The sequence below is a fragment of the Colobus angolensis genome, unplaced genomic scaffold (assembly GCF_000951035.1).
Source record: "Colobus angolensis palliatus isolate OR3802 unplaced genomic scaffold, Cang.pa_1.0 Scaffold91, whole genome shotgun sequence".
Lineage (NCBI taxonomy): Eukaryota > Metazoa > Chordata > Mammalia > Primates > Cercopithecidae > Colobus > Colobus angolensis.
In genome coordinates this window covers 7,218,228-7,235,601 of record NW_012123043.1, presented here as the reverse complement: position 1 = coordinate 7,235,601, position 17,374 = coordinate 7,218,228, and the positions used below count along the sequence as shown (strand labels likewise).

The following is a 17,374-nucleotide window of genomic DNA, read 5'->3' as shown; positions in this document are numbered from 1 at the left end:
GGAGGTGCAGGGAATGAAGACTCCTAAGCCTGCTGTCCTTGGTGGTACTTCCTCTATCCTGTCCTTCTCCATGCCAGCTCCTCCTGCTCTGGACCAAATGGCCCCACAGAAGACCTCCCTTTCCTCCTCCTCCCACAAGCATCAACTAGAGGTTGGCCAATCCAGGAAGGAAAAGGAAAGCAGGAGGGAGGAACAGATCCTCTGTGTCTCTAGCCCCCTCCCCAACTCTTCTTCCTTCTCCAACTCTTCTCTCCCATTCTTCTTAAGCTGCTGGATGACCTTTTCCAGTGTTTCCCACCAGGTCAGCGCTGTTAGTAATGATACTTTCAAACCATGCAGAAGAGTCTTAATGCATGTGATTTAAAAATAATGAGCCTGGCCAACATGGCGAGACCGTGTGTCTGCTAAAAATACAACAAATTAGCCAAGCGTGGTGGCCCATGCCTGACATTCCAGCTACTGGGGAGGCTGAGGTGGGAGAATCGCTTGAGTTCAGTGAGCAGAGGCTGCAGTGAGCCAAGATCGCACCACTGAACTCCAGCCTGGGATACAGAACAAGAACCAGTCTCAAAAAAACAAAAACAAAAACAAACAAACAAAAAACCAAAACAACAACAAAAACAACAAAAAGCACAAAAAACGAAAACAATGGATTGTCCAGATTAATTTGGAGTGAACTTTGGAATATATCATTTTTTATTTTTAACTTTTTGTTGTTGACAGCAGATGTTCCTTTCTTTTTAGCTTAGCTTAGGACTATGAGGGAACTTGTATTTACTGAAGACACTGAGCTCATGTCAGCTGGTGGAAGGGTACACCGGCTTAGAATTGCATTTCATGGAATTCAAAACTGGAAGGTGGCTTGGAGAACATCTAGCCTGGTGCTGTCCAATAGAATGTTCTACAATGATGGAATGTCCTATGACTATTCTGTCCCGTATGGTAACCGCTAGCTACTGTGGCTCTTCAGACACACTGAAATGTGGCTAGTGTAACTGAGGAACTGAAATTTTAATTTTATTTAATTTTAATTATTCAAAATTTGAACTGCCACATACAAGTAGTGGCTATCAACTTGGCGCAAATTTAGGATAGTGCTATTTATTTTATTCCCTTATTTTATTAATGATTATAACATTAGCCACTACTAAACAACTGGATGCGCCAGGTGTTCTTCTAGAGGTTTTAAATATGTGATCTTATTTAGTCTTCCCAGCAACCCCAGTATCGTTACATGTTGCAGGTGGGGAAACTGAGACCCAGCAAGGGACAGTGACTCGGTACTGGTCAGTTACCAAGACTCCTGACTCTGAGACCACTGGCCTTATCCTTTTCCTTAAGGACAATCCACTCGCTGTCCATTCCTTGCCATCATGTGCCAGCTTTTTTCACAACTCTCCAAATCCCTTTCCAGATCTCCCTCTTCCTCTCCGGGATGTCAGGGGAGCTCACAAAGGATTGTCTCAGTCTGCAGCAAGTGCTCTCCTAGGCACAGTAGTTTTCCGGTTGGTTCCATGGTGGCCCTTGTTCCTAGGCTCCCTTTGGATCCTCCACCAGCAGGCAGCAGTGCAGGGATATCGCTCTGCCCTCAGAGCCCTTGGCAAGCTCCCCAAGTACAGGGGAAGTTCCAGACTCCTTGCTCCTGGCAAAAGGAGGTGTTCAAAATTTCCCACAATCCACCTGCCTCTAGCTTACCCTATTACTCCCAGTCTGAGAGAGAAGATCAGCTGAGCCCACCTTGCGGGACACAGGCAGAATGGGTCTCCTTGGGCAGGTGAGGAGCAGCACTAACTTAGAGCCTGCTGTTGGCCCTCAACCCTTGTCATGCTACCCTCCAGCCGGGAGGCTCCTGCTCTCCAACTCTAGCTGGTTTACTGCTTTCCTCTTCCCAAGGCAAAGCTTCTGCTTTGTAGACTCTTATCAGAGTCTGGCTGGCCAGTAGGGAGGGGAGGGTCAGGAGGGGGCATGAAGCAAATGCACTGTGCATACTGATCCCTGCGAGAGGGATTTGAGGCTGAGCTCCTGTCTCCTTCAGCCACTATTCAGCATCCCAACCGGAACAGCACGTGCCCCCTCCTCCAGGCAGTGGTGAGCCTACTGGCCTGCCCTACAGCTGCTGCATCAAACTCAAAGAGTTATTCAGTTCCCTTGTGTGTGAGGTACTGGGCAGGGGCACAGCAATAAAGGCCAGGCTGTGGACAGTGTGTGTGTGGCTGTCCTTCCAAGCCCCACATCCAGGCAGCTGTTGTCAGACTAATGTTTATGGGTAACCCCCAGCCCACATCACACACAGTCCCCAGACCTGTAGCCCACAGATGTTATCAGTAAAAAGGTTTGTGGCCTCATTACTGTGTTCTTGGAGCAGACCTTGAAAAGCCAGCATCTCCCCCTGAACCGTGAAGCTCTCTCCTGCTTTCCTAGAGATTAGGAGCTCAGATTGGGTGCATCACAGGGACAGAAAGAGGGAAGCCCAAGAAAACTCAAACTTTGACCTCTCCTGTCGCTATGGCTGGGACAGTGCACCTCTGCTTCCCTGATTCTGAAATGGGCCTTCCTTGCCTCCCTCCCAGTGTAAGGACCAGAGACTGCATGAGTTTTATTTTTCTCTTTGTTCCATATGCCTTCAGAGCATCATAACCTTTCTTCCTCTGCTGTCTGGTCCAGTGGGAGATTTGTGTTGTCTACTGAAGAAGGCATCACTCAATACCTTTGTTTTACTGTTAAAATGAGAAAACTAAGATACCAGACAGCTTGATTCTCAAATTGCTGGACTGGGAACCAAGAAGGCACTGATAGCTTTTGATGATGGGGAAGGAGAGAGATCAGCCAGCTTCATAACTCTCCAAACATCCACTTTGTAAAATTCCTTTCGTGGGGTGGGGCAGGGTGGGATTGCTGCTCTCCGTAGGACACCAGAAGCAGATCTGCTGAGTTAGGGATGCGGAGACATGGTTTCAGTGACCTTCTGTAGACCTGGTGGTGGACAGCTGGGCTGCCTCAGCCTCTGAAGGGCAGGGGTTTGAGATTCAACTCAGAGCTGGAAGGGGGGTGGGGCATAATTAATTATTGCCCTGCCCTGTTACCCCTTGGGATCTGTTCCACATTGCTGGCTGTCAGGAGAAGGCAACTTGGAGGCAAGGGGGCTGGGGCCTTTTTTCTCTGCTTCTGTCTGGCTTAGCTACTGAGGAAAGGCTGAGAGGAGGAAAACCCAGAGCTGTAGGCAGCTGCTTCTCCTTTGAATTACCCCTCTCTTTAGAAGGGAACAAAACAAGAGCACACAGCACAAGGAGGCGCTCCAGGGAGCTAGATTGCCCCAGTTCTCCAAGATGGGTCAGGGTGAAGGAGAAAGTGTCTCCCAGTCTGCCCATGGCAGCTTCTGGTGGTAGAATCGCAGTTCCCCGCAATTGGAAGACACTTCAGTGTTGAGACAGTTAAGGTCTGGCTGTACCCGGGAATGATACTCAATAATTCATCAACCAGAAAGGACGTTGGACTGGAGTCTTGGAGGGCCCTGTGGTGCCAGGCATTAACTCTTTTGTCTCTGGGTCATGGAGATGTGAGGAGGTCTCAGGCCCTGGCCCAGAGGTGGGGCAGGGACACTCGAGGGACTTGGGGGAGCAGCTTTTCACCCACCAACATGGAAGAGCTTCAGTATTTGAATCACTGGCATGGTTATGCTGTCTACTTTGGTTGTCTTCATTTCTCAGAAGACAAATGGAATTCCATAAAGTGAAACAACAAGTTTAAAGACGAACCAAGCTAGGGTGGGAGGTCAGAATGAAGTTCCCCTGTATAATCTCCATGTTTTCTCTCATGCACACACATGTGGGTGCACACACACGAGCTTGAACCCATTACCCTGACTGAAGTACACCTTGCCCTCCTGCCCTCAGCCTGCCATCTTAGGCCTTCCTATCTCCTCTCATAGGAATAAGGGACCACCCAGGCCCAGAGCAGGGGCTGGGAGACACTACAGCGAGAGAATGGGGAAAGGACAGCACCTGGGCTGGAAGGGAAGAAACCTGGACCTAGCCCCCTGATTTGTGATTTCTCTCCCTTGTCCATGGAGCCATCTCTTCTATCTTCTGTCTGTGGTGGGAGCTGGGCTCACATAGAACATACCCAGCCTTCCATAACTGCCCATAACAGGTTTGGGATGGAGCTGGGGGTGCGGTGAGGATGGGCAGAGTTAAGCAGGAAAGGGAGCAGCATGGGTCTTGTCTCCTAGACATGCAGCTGAGTAGCTTAGGACGTTCCAATAAACTGGCTTGGGGCAGAGAGGTACCATCTTCTTGACACTTTGGGAATAACTGTGGCATCAAAGTGGGGGATGAGCAAGGGCAAAGAAGAGAGGCGAAAGCGAGTACAAGGCTGGGTGACAGCCACTGGCAGCTGGTCCCCACACCCAGAGAACTGGTATTTTGATCTTCAAGGAGCACATGGAGGAGAGACAGTGGGTATTGTTGTTTTAGAGACGGGGGTCTTGCTCTTTTATCTTTTTAGAGATAGGGGTCTTACTCTTTTTTTTTTTTTTAGAGATGGGGATCTTACTCTGTTTTTTAGAGACAGGGTCTTGCTCTGTTGTTTTTAGAGACGGGGGTCTTGTTCTGTTGTTTTTAGAGACAGGGGTCTTACTCTGTTATTTTTACAGACGGGGGTCTTGCTCTGTTGTTTTTTAGAGATGGGAGTCTTGCACCTCAGGTTGGGGTGCAGTAGTGCGATCATAGTTCACTGCAGTCTTGACCTCCCGGGCTGAAGTGATCCTTCTGCCTCTGCCTCTGAGTAGCTGGTACTACAGATATGTGCCACCATGCCTGGCTAAGGCAGTGTTATTTGGAGGAGCTCCTTCCTACCTGCAAATACCTAGAGGGGCTGCCAGGGCCTGACCCTCTTTGACCTCTTCTTTATGTGGCAGTATGTAGGAAAACAGAGAGCCTCAGAGGAGAAGTGGCTAGGAAAGTGCATTTTCTCCTGGAAATGGCAGGGGGAGCTTCAGGAATCAGGTGCATGAAAATGGCTGGAAACATAAACTGAGTTGGTTTTTAATTGGGACAGGATGCTGGAGCAGATAAACCTCCTTGAAAATAATGATGAGATCCAGATGGGGAGGCACAGAGCAGGAACCAACCCTCTCCCCACCTTCCCCTCCTCTGTGGCAGCAGAAATCCTCCCTGGAGTGTGGACAGTCTCGGCTTGGAATTTGCTAGCTAGGAGAAAGAAGGAAGTGGGAGGGATGGGACCCCCTTTCCACTTGCCTCACACGTAAACCTCTCTCAACCTAATGAGCTGTAATGCTGGAAGCCAAGGCATCCTCAGGATGGGGAAGCCAGGCCAGGGCATTCTTTGTCAGCAGATTCTCAGGAGCTATGGAAATGAAGCAGCTTGGTGTACAGCAGATAATCAAGAGAGGCCCAGTGGGTGGAAGGAGTGGAGTATCTCTCCAGTCGTTCAATATTGATCACAGAGGGGTTCCAGGTGTCCAGCCTGGGTGTGTGTGTGTACGTGTGCACATGTGTGAACATGCATGCCTGCAAAAGATCATGAAACTTGGATTAATTTTTGCCACTCTTGACAGCGTAGTGCCAGGTATACTGCATGTGGATGCTGACTCTCCAGGGGGATGTTTGGAGATGAAGCAATGCAGTGTTATCTCTATGTGAGGTGCTGTAGGGGCTGAGGATGTCTCTTGAACTACAGGAAAGCTTTAAGTAGGTGCAGAGACAAAGGCCTGGAAAATGGAGAGGATCTGCTTCTTTTCTTTGTAATTTATTGGTCTTGGGACTTCCAGAGTGCCTGCCCCTGGCACTCCCAGTCCATGCCGCATACACAATCTTCTTAAGCCTGGGACTCTGTTTTTCATTTTTTCGCTCCTGCATCTGGCATATTTCTTAATTTGCTTTTCATAGCCATTATCTCTTCTGCATAAAATGGTCCACATTTTGAAAGTTTACAGCTATTATTTCATAGAGTTAGCATGTGTGCTGGTGAAGCGAGCACTATTATTTCATATAGTTAGAAGGTACCTCATTTACACACGAGAAAACTAAGGGCCCGAGAAATAAAGTCACATTGCTAACTCAGGTTGGATCTTGGACTGAATGTTTGGTCCTGCCATATTTGTTCCCACTGACAGCACTGCCATCAGGGCCACCCTCATAGTGGATAAGTGATCACCTACTGGACTGCTCTGGAGTTTAGGGCTGCTTCTACCTCCACCACACAATCTCTTTTACCACCTGAGATTTTCCCTTCTCTTGGGTGGAATTTGAGAGGTCCATTTGGATATGTATTCATGGATTCATAATCATTTGTCCTTGACAAATGGAAGACTTTCGACATCCCAAAAGGAAGGAGAGAGGAAGGAAAAAACGGATTACCTATCCTTGTTTCCCTTTTTAATGTTCTGCCTCTTGTAAGTTCTTATTGATGTCTAACTAAAATGAAAATCTGCCATACCGTGCGGTTTGCTGGCAAAGGGAAGGAACCCCTGCTAGACATTCTGTGTGCAGACTTAATTCAGAGGATTTCGGAGCTCTCGATGAGCAGGGGAAGCCCCAAGCCTGCCTTCGTTCCTACTCCCTCGTGCTATCTTTACAGGGCATAGGAGAAGTAATTTAACTTGCAGCTTAAGCAAAGGCTGTGGGAGGCCCCTGAGCTCAGCTTGAAGAGAAAGGGGATATTTTTGCCTTCTAGAGGAAGAAAACTCATTTTCCCAAAGCACCCCTACCCCCTCCTCCTTCTGTGCAGATGAGCTTAATTTTCTTCCCCTCCTACTGAAGGTGGATCAAAGCCAAGCTTATGTATTCAAGGGGGAGCTAGGCAGGGAAGCTGAGTGAGGGGGCGAGGGGGCAGAAGCAGAGCTTCTCTCATGGAGAGGAAGTAATTAATTTTAAGAGAGAGCTAAGATAGGGAAGCCCTTGGTGATAGAATGTCAAACTCCAAATGCAGGTGGTTAAAAACTAAGTCAGGGCTGAAGAGTTTCTATTATTCATTCATTCAACAAATATTTATCGAGCACCTGTTTTGTATGGGCAGGAACCTCAACCCGGCATCAGGAGAGGGCCCAAGAAACTGGATTAGGGACAGGGAAAGGAAGCGATCTGAAAACTGAGGCCTCCTCTCACCAGGATAAATCATTTGCAAAACTCCCATGAAATAGCTGAATGTATTGACCTTCTGGATTTAAGATTAAGCTATTTAAATATCAGCAGCAGTTGACCCCAGTTATATCCTACCAACATGTCTCATTATGGGTTAAATAATAATGTTGTCCATTTGCTTTTCCATTCACTGATGACATTATTCCCCGATCAAGTTCTTGCTCAATCCAAAAAATTAGATTAGCCCCTTCCTTTCAGTGTCTGTTGTGACATCACAGAATTGCCATAGCAACAGACTGTGATGTCAGCAGGCTGCCTGGTGCTGCTAAAAAGAACCACATTGGTCAAAAAAGGAAGGAATCTGTCATGTGAAGACGAAATGGAATAATATAGAAAGCCAGAGGAACTGAAACGTGATATCAAAAAGAACATCTTGGCAGGATAAGATAACAGTGGGTCTGGAGCCTCCTTTGCTAGAACTCTTTACAGAAAACCAAGGAACTTAATGAGGATTGATTGGAGAACAGACTTGCCTAGAAGCAGGGGGATGGCAGCAATGTCCTTCGGAAGGCCTTTGCAGTCCAAGGATCCTAAGACATGAAGGACATTAGGAAAGGGGGAGCGCTGACCATCTTTAGCCGCTGAAGAATTCAGGGGAATTAGCATCGATACAAACCTCCTTGCTTCTGAGCAGATCTGACAGTCACCAGCTGGAATGTATCGTCTCGTGTCTGGGAAGATTTTCAGCCATAAACACACAATGACCCCCTCTCAAGCCCCATTTGCTGCCCTATTCCTCGCAAGCCTTAGGAGGAAGCTCTCCTTTAACATTGCCTGAGCAGTCCCATCCCAGCCACCAGCTCTGGTTCCACAACGTCCACGCCCATCTGGTCGACTTGCTTCTCATCTGTAGGACCGCCACACAGGGAGGGAAAGCAACCCTGTGCTGTCTGAGGGGAGCAAGTCGGAGGGACGGGGGCAGAGGACCTTCATTCATTATGCTCCTGTCCACACAGAAGAAGGCTGGGCAGGCTGAGAGAAGGGAAAGGAGACCTGCTCAATCAATCTCAGCTTCTCAGCAGCGGCAGCAATAACAGCAGATGAATCTGGAGCTTCATTTAACCCTTATGCCCACGGGATCTGAAGGATCTCTGAGAAGCAAGTTGATTTTCAGCTTAGAAGCCTGTGTTGTGGGTTGGGAATTGGGGAGGCAGGAGGACTGTCTCCCTACAGGTCGGGCTGGCATGAGTTTCAGCCGTGCAGATGGGAACGCAGCCCCAGACTCCTTCACCCGCCCAGCTACTCTGCGTCCTTAGCTCACTGAGGTCGGACTACCTGGGAGTGCTACACCTGCTCCGTGTGTGTCTGTCTCTCCATTTCAGCATTTTCTCCTTGGGGAGCTGAATGGGGAGGATATCATCCCCTCCTTGTTTATTCCACCTCCGGTCCTCTGACCAGTAGCATTCTGGCCGAATACAAGGAAGCCACAGGCCTACTAGGGCACCTAGGCGACCCCTACCACCACCCAAGGAGAGTGCCCTCCTGGTTCTCCAGAGCCAGAGCCAGGAGGAGGGGGAACTGCCAGAGTCTCTGCCACCGATCGCTCTGCATCTCTGCCACAGCCTTACCAGTTGGACCAGAGGACTTACTTCTCAGAGGCATGGTAGGAGCAGGGTGGCCGGCGGGTCCTCTGAGGCTGCCAACCTGGGGACGGACCTGCCAAAAAGATGTTGAAGTTTCGGGCTGATCGACGGGTCAGGTAGGGATTTCTTCCACGGATCATGAGCCAAGTTAAGTCAGAGCAAGCTGAGTTGGCAGCTCATCCTGCTTGGATCCGGGGGCTTCAGAGTAAGGGGTCTGCTTGAGATGACCTGGAGAAGGAAGCATAGTTAGGTCAATGGTTGCTGCATTGCAGTGCTTGTGAAGGGGAAGCTATTTTGAAATTGGTAGTGCTGGGACAGAATGAGGACGTCATTTGTAGGGGTTGCTGGGTAGGAAAGTCTGGGGCTAGGAGAGATGTGCCATTCCCTAGAAGTCTTGTGATGGTTGGCAGCAGACTGTGTGTGTACGCTTCTCTGTGTGTGTGTGTGTGTGTGTGTGTGTGTGTGTGTGTGTCTATGCCAGTGCCTGCAGGGAAGATTCCGGCAGTTACCGCCGGGAACATGCAGAGCAGAAGGAGACTGGAGGGTCAGGGCAGGGGGCGGGTGCCCTGCGCCACTGGGAAAAAGCAGACAACTTGACACCTCAAAGGACACTGTAGTTGCCACAGACTGCTCGCCCCCTAGACCACTAGATGGGACAGAATCAGGGGCAGACAAGGGTCACCGGAAACAGTGACCCTTCCTTGCAAAGATCTCCTGTGATTAAATTGAGGAGCATGTCCTTGTTGGACCTGGGAGGGAGGTGGGAATAAAGTTTGGGAAGTAGGGAGTGGCTTATCAATGTGCTAGACTCAGAACCCAGGCCTGGTGGACACGCGCCCGGTTTTGGGTCCTGACTGGCAAACCTGGGCTGCAAAACCCAGATTTCTGCACAGACTGTGGGCACTGCCTGCTGTGCTTTTATCTCCTGCATGTCTTTGGATTACATCTGAGCGTGACAGCTTTGGAAACTGAAAAAAACAGTCTTTGATATTATCTTTAGCTTTAGCAGACAGCCCAAGGGTTGGGATGTGTCCTGGGCTATTGAAAGGGGGCCCCCAAAAGGTTATTTTCCTTCTCTGATGCAACTGAAGGGACTAAGCTAAGATCTCCTTCCTCGGCTGCTGGCTGACCTGCCACTTGTCAGGCAGAGCTGGCCCTTTGCTGTGGATGTGCTTGAGTGGCCCAGTCTCCATGGCCTCTGTCCTAGTGCCTGCTCCTTCCGGTAGTTTGGCACCTACGCTGGGTTCTCACAGCATTTCTCAAGAGGGATGGGCGAAGAGGCCCTTAACTCATCTAGTCCCTCCACTGGCTGGATGCTTGAATCTCCACTGCTACATTCTTGCCAAGTAGACGCAGCTTACAGGATCCATCTCAGGGGTTGCCATTGTGGCTTAGACCTGCTGCATCAGCCCCTCTGCGCTCTGTCTGCTGCCTTCCTCCCCATCCCCCTTGAGAGCCTCCTTGGGAACTCTCCTGACACTCAGCCAGTTGGAGGAGCCACAGCAGGTCCTCCCAAGGAGCCTCCACGATGCTGCTCCCCATCTGCCTCTGCACTTACCCCCTGAACCCCCAACCCCTGGTTCCTGCTCCCTTCTGCTTCATGTCAGGCCGTCCTCACAACACCCTGCCCCTTTCCTGGCCACAGCATCCCTTAATGAGATTGGACTGTTGAGCTACCACTGACCTTCATGCCTGACAGCCCCTGAGGTCTCAATGACATCAAGCAGCCCTTGGACAGGAGACCTTGGACTTAGGGTGTGGGTGGGTCCAAGCCCAAGCTCAAGAATGGAGTTTTTTGAGCTCCCATTTCCTTTTAAGCAAGAGACACAGCATAAAGCAGGAGAAGGAGGAGGAGTCCAAGGTCACAAGAAAGTTTTTTCAGCAAATAATGAGGGAGCTTTTTTTTTTTTTTTAAATGTGGCTCACTGGCAGGCGCTGTCCCTGGGAGAGAACCTGCCACGCATGAGGCCCTGATGTGCTGAATTGGCTGTTGGAACCCCTCTTCCCCACACTTAGGATAACCACTGAAAGAGTTCAGTGTGGCTTATTTCCAGCCTCAGAGAACTTTAGTAAGTAGTTAGCACTGATTCATGAGAGGTGACCAGGTTTCATATCTTCCTTTCCCCACCCCCTGCCCCCACCCTCATCCGGATGTCAGCCCAGGCCTCCCATGGATCCCCCTGGAGGACAGAGGCACAAGCTCCTTACATGGTCACCTGTCCCTGTCACCACCCAGGGTCTGTCCACATGTTGGTTTTTGTCTCTGCCTTCTTCATCTTTACCATGACTCTTCTGTTTTTCCCTCTACAGCCACAATGAAAGACGGAACACATTTCTACACCCAGTGACTGGCCAGGTCCCAGACGAAAACAAAACATTTGACTTGAAAATGTAAGTGTGTCCCTTACTTGCTGTTTGGCCTTTCTGTCCTTAACTACTACCATCCCACCGCCTCCCTGCAGCTGGAAAGCAGAAGGCAACGGGGAGGGGGAAGGAAAACAGAAGGCCTTTGCAGTCAGTCACCTCGGTTCTGAGGACTGGAAGCATCTGAGACCCATCTGGCTTGACACCCTCATCCACTTTTCCTAGGGTCTAGCAGAAGCCAGGTTTGTGCACCCCGCAGGTTGAGCTGATGGAGCAGAAGACAGGTGTGAGGCTGGCATAGCACCCAGGGGCCTTTGAGGGAAGAGCTGAGAAAATCTGATATGATCATGAGAGCCAAATGCTAATTCCTCTCACTGTGGATCCTGGCTCACCGAATGAAAGGAGAAGAAGAGAAAAGAGGATTAGTTAATCTACTCTCATAGGCCACTAGGCAGTTGTGTCTTTTAAAGTAGAGGAAAAGAATTTCTGGAGCCCCAGCGTCTAGACTTTTAAAATAAATGTCCAGGGCCAGGAACAGGTGGCTCATGCCTGTAATCCCAGCATTTTGGGAAGCTAAGGTGGGAGGATCATTTGAGTCCAGGAGTTTAAGACCATCCTGGGCAACATAGTGACATTCTGTCTCTCTAAAAAAAAAAAAAAAAAAAAAAAAATTAACTGGGCATGGTGGCCCATGCCTGTGGTCCCATCTCCTCTGGAGGCTGAGATGGGAAGATCACTTGAGCCTAGGAGTTCGAGGCTGTGGTGAGTCCTGATTGTGCCACTGTGCTACAGACTGGGTGACAGAGCATGACCCTGTCTCAAAAAATAAATAAACGTCCAAGGTCACTGGCATATAATTTCAGAAGGGTTGAAGGAGTGGCTGAGGTGACCGTTCAATGGCACTCAAGAGATCTAATTTTGTGTTGATACTGAAACAGTGGGTGGCAGGGTGTGGAAAAGGGATGGGTGGTTTCCATTGTTTCTTGGCTCTCACCAATCTCTTTTTTCTGGTCGACTTGAAATCAGATCAGCCTTGGACATGTCCAATAAAACAGGTGGGAAACGCCCGGCTACCACCAACAGTGACATACCCAACCACAACATGGTGTCCGAGGTCCCTCCAGAGCGGCCCAGCGTCCGGGTAAGTCCAGCCCTCAAGGCAAGCTGTTGGGCTGGAAATGTCTTCAGTGCATGTTTAGTAGAATCTCTGGGAATCCTAGGAAACTGTAGCCTGTCCAGCTATTTCTGTAGGCTCCAAGAGTAGGCAAGGTGACCCAGAAAGAGAGTGGAGAGTAGGAAGGGAAGAGGGCTCAGATCAGAACCTCATAGAAGACCAACATCTAGACCAGGGGTTCTCAACCTCAGCACTGCTAGCAGTTGGGGTTGGATGATTCATCGTGCTATGAGACTGTCCTGTGCATTGTAGGATGTTGAGCAGCATCCCTGGCCTCTGCCCGCTAAATGCCAGTAGCGCCTCTTTTCCAGGGGTGACTATCAACAATGTCTCCAGACATTGTCAGGATTTTTTGTCCCTTGGGGACAAAATCTCCCCAACCTCATTGAGAACCACTGGTCTTGAAGGACAGTCGTGAAGGTCATGGCGATTGAGAGCTCAGAGAAGGGGGAAAGAAGGAAGAGAGCCCCAGGAGAAGGAAATCTAGAGAAGAATGTTGCAAAGAGGGCCAGGAAGACAAAGGCTGAAAGTGTCCTCTGGGTTTAGCAGCAATGTGGTCACTGGGGACCCTGACAAGGGCAGTTTGAGTAGTGTGAGAAGAGCAGAAGGAGAGGTAAAAGTGGGGATGGGAGAGGAGACATAGGAAGAGCATAGTGTAGAAATTGCTCTTCTAAGGAACTAGACAACAAATGTTAGTATATCATCACATAATGGAGCACTTGCCAAAAATTAAAATGAACTGGAGCTATATGTATTAACAAGGATAAATCTTGAAAATATAATGTTGAGTAAAAAGCAAGTGGCAGAATATGAGAAATATGATATCACTTATGTAAATGTACAGACATGAAAAGCAGTACTACATATTTATAGGAACATCTGTAGTAGAAGTGCATAATCATGGACAGGAAGACTAATTTTGGGTCAGTGGTTGCCTCTAGGGAGGAAGCAAAGGTAATGAGACTGGTGAGGGGCTTGAGGGAGTTTTAGCTCCAGTTGTCTTGTTTTATTAGGGCAAAACAACATGAAATGATGATCATCGTATTATTCCCTACTTTTCTGAAATGTTTGAAATACTTCAAAAAAGTGTTTTTAAAGACACTTGACTGTGACGGGAAACGGAAGGGCAGAGAATGGAAGCTAGAAGGTAATACAGGACTGGAGGGAGGTTTCATTTGTTGGTTTGGTTTTGTTTTAAGATGTCAGAGGTGTGAGGGGAATGGGCAAGTAGGTAGTAGGTTCAGGAGAAAGAGGACAGCCAGTAAGTCACATTTCTATGAAGATGGAGGGAGTCAGATGCAGAGGTGCTGTTAGACTGGATGGGGAAAAGCCACCTCTTCCTGAAACTGCATTAAACGAAGGCGTGTGAGGCTAGGGAGTGGGTGTCTAGGAAATTAGAGAGACTCTCACATGATGTCCTCAACTTATGCAGGAAAGTAGGAGGCAGGGTTTTCTGCTGAAAGGAATGGGGTGGGTGGGGAAGCATCAGGTGCAGGGCTGGGAGCTTGAAAATACGTGATACAGGTTTGGGGAGTAGGAATGATGGTCAATGAAGGACACATGAAATGTTGCCCTATACTTTCAAAGGATCATCTGGGTCAGTCAAGTGTGATTCTATGCAGCCCTAAATCTGCAGGTTTGCGTGGTTTTCCTTCAGCATGCTCGTAGCCTGGCTGTGAGAGCAGGGAAGGCAGCTAGTTGGATTAGCCTTAGTTTGCCGAGAAGCTGTGGCAGAAAGATAGGAGGCCAGGATATTCAGGAGTTAGTGGGAGGTTGCCCAGAGAGGTAAACTATGGGTGGCAGCCTCTAGGCCATGGAGAGAGGGGGCAGAATTATGAAAGAGTTGGACTGAGAGAAAAGGGAAGGATTTAGAGATTTGCATAGGGTTGTGGTGACTTCTTCCAATGGCAAATCTCAGTCATTATATGTGTATTTTTGTTAGTAATGTTCAGATAATAATTTTATTTCCCAGTTGTGGGAGTACTTTATAATAAAGGCCAATTTTTTCCTTACTTCCTTCTACAAACAGTTGCTGAGTGCTTGTTATGGCTGGACACCTTGCCGGTTCTGGTGATAAAGAGATGAAAAACACAAAATTCCTCCCCGCAAGGAGCTCATGGTGCAATGGAGGAGATAGAAAGCTGCACTGTGACAGGTTTTAGGCAAGGGGTGTCCAATCTTTTGGCTTCCCTAGACCACACTGGAAGAAGAAAAATTGTCTTGGGCCACACATAAAATACACTAACACTAACAATCTCTGATGAGCTAAGAAAAAAAAATCATAATGTTTTAAGAAGGTTTGTGTCGGGCTGCATTCAAAGCCATCCTGGGCCGCGTGTGGCTCACGGGCCATGGCTTGGACTGTACAGATGTGTGGAGAGTAGTATGCAGCTAACCACTCAGGGGGATCAGGACTTCGTGGAGCGGGGGAGTCTGCAGCAAACTTTAAAGCATGAGTTGGGATTTGACAGTGGCCAAGGGAGGATGGGTCCTCCCCCAACGCCAGGGAGCATGCTGCAAAAGGCACGGAAGGATGAGAGAACCAGAGGCAAGGCCTGTCTGGTGAAGGGACAGAAGGTGGGTGACAGGCCCTGCCAGATCTCACAAAACTGTCCTCTGTGCTGTGCTGAGGAATCCAACCTCTCTCCTAAGTGATGAGTGCAAGACAGAAGTAGGATTGTTTGTGTTTTGGAAAAAAACCTTAGTTCATTGTAGAGGGCAGACAGCAAGAAGTGATGGGGACCTTTAAGACAACAATAGTGGAATTTGAGAGGGAAGAGCAGATTTGAGAACTATTAAGGAGACAGACTCATCAGCCCTGTATACACGATTGCGTAATGGAACAGAGGAACGAGGGACCCATGGAAGATAACATGGAGTTCTAGGGTGGGTGGCTAGGTGGCTCATAATACTATTCACCAAGATGAGAAGTACAGAACAGGCTTGGTTAGAAAGAGAATGAGTTCAGTTTTGCACTTATTTAATCCTGGCCAGACAAGCAGGTATAAAATGGGTTGAGCTGGAAGAGAGGTCTTGACTGTAGCTTAGGGAGCTTTTATTGTATTACTCATAGCTGAAGCAGTGGGTATGGATGAGGTAACACAGGCATGATGTAAAAATGAGAAAATAAAAATAAAATAATAAAAGTGTGATTGAGGCCCACCAACACTTGGAGAGTGGAAGTAGGGGAGATTGAGAAGGAGTGGCCACAGACAGAGGTATTGAAAGGGAAACAATAGTGTTGTAGAAACTCAAAGAAGAGTTCCAGGAAAGTCAGAAAGGTTATGACTGCCCAGTGCTTTAGAGTGAGTGGCCTTAATTCCATAACAGTGCAAGAGCCATTTCAGAAAATAGGTAGAGGAGGTTTAGGAGTGATGGAGGGAGAGAAAGTTGAAACTCTTCCCAGGAGACTAGGACTGAAGAGTAAGTAAGGGAAGGTATTATCTCACAGTGGACCTTGGGTTATAGGGTTGAAAGGGGAATTTGGGTACGTGTGTGGCAGCATGAGAGAGAGAGACAGAGACACTTTCAGATGGAGAGACTTGAGTGCATTTGCTAAGGAGAAGACATTAGTGGAGGAGGAAACATCAGAGACATATTTGAGAGGAGATGGTCGGTGGAGCTAAGTCTGAGAGGACACAACGGGTTAGAAATGTTAGCTTTGGAAAGAGGGCAGCACCTCTTCTTTTGACACTGGAGGGGAAGAGGCAAAGATAGTGTAAGTACAGTCATTTTCTAGGTAAAAGGGTGTGACATTGAGGGAGTGCATGTCTAATAGCCTCCAATTTCTCTGTGGAGGAGCAGGTCCACTGTGGGGACCTCCCTCTAGGGAGGGCAGAGGCAGGGGAGGTCAGGGGGCTGGGAGGATGGTGAGGGTGTGGAGTGGAGCTGCCATCTGGTGCTGAGCTTCCTGGGATTGGGACTGTGGCTCTGTGGCAACCTCATCTGTATGGCAGTGTGATTTTTTTTTTTTTTTTCCTCCAACAGCACCATAATCTGGCTATCAGTGCAGGGAGAGTAGATAATTTGATTAATTTGGAGTGCTATATTGCGTTTTAGAGAAGGTGAGGTAGGAAGACAATAGATGGGGTTTGTGAGAGCCCAGTTGATGTACTCCACCATGGGGCCTAGGCTTTGTAGGGAAGTAATGAAAACGGGGAGGAGCTGATGGATCCAGAAAAAAGGAGAATTGAGGAGCTGGGGACCTCAATGGAGCAGAAAAGCTGGTATTGAGTTAATGGAGTGAGAAAGCCCAAAGGGTGGAATGTTGGGATCAGAAAGCAGGAATCCTGGAAGTGAAGATGGTAGCAGTGGAGGGGCTTGGAGTGCTGAGAAGATTAAAGGTGTAGACCTGGGAGCGTCACTGGAGTGCAGGTGGAGAGTGCTGGAGCCGAGGACATCAAGGCTGTATAAAGTTAGGGCATTGATGGGTCATGCTCCTGAGCAAGGAGATTTTCCATAGTGATGCAAGACAGGATGAAGAGGAGGACTAACATCAAAACCCTTAGACTCTGAAAGAACGATTGAGAAGCGGACAGTGATGAGAAGGATTAAACAGTGGGAGATCAGGCAGTGGTGCTTCCAGAGAGGTGGACTATTGCCAGAGTGTGGAAGAATGACAGTGTTCACGTGGCAACACAGAGCTAGAACATCCGTCTCTCCTCGTGGCTCCATGTTATGTTGGGCACAAGATGACGCACGGGACTCTCAGAGGACGAGGATGCAGGGAGTTAACCTCCAGAATGCACTGTGGAAGAGAGAGGGAGTAAGGCGGCTGGGAGTAGGATAGGCCAGAGTGAAATTGGAAATCTTATTATTTTCACCTCTGGGGGGAAAAAAAACCAACTGTGAGACAGGTAGAACCATTATTTTATTTTTTGGAATTATTATTTTGAGCCCTATTTTAGAAATGACAAAAATTGCCAAAGAACTGGAAGGCCCTGCCCTTGAGTTAGCAATAGATCCAAGACGCATACCTGGGCCCCTTGGCTTGAGGCCACCCCGGGGTTAACCCTAGGGAGAAGCAGCTCTAGCAGGGGTGGCTCCCTTGCAGATAGAGCAGGAAGGAGGAGACTGGGGACCTAGGTCAGCTA

The 17,374-nt window shown here is 48.6% G+C and overlaps 1 protein-coding gene across 2 annotated transcripts in view; it reads left to right on the top strand.

Annotated features, from left to right (window-relative positions):
* The window catches only part of PLEKHA6 (pleckstrin homology domain containing, family A member 6), a 157,710-nt gene that overhangs the window by 91,231 nt on the left and 49,105 nt on the right, over window positions 1-17,374 (top strand). For both annotated transcript variants that reach the window (XM_011931831.1, XM_011931832.1), the window contains 2 exons: window positions 11,054-11,134; window positions 12,134-12,248. In XM_011931831.1, coding sequence (XP_011787221.1) covers window positions 11,054-11,134; window positions 12,134-12,248 — 196 coding nt within the window. The remainder of the gene's footprint in view (window positions 1-11,053; window positions 11,135-12,133; window positions 12,249-17,374) is intronic.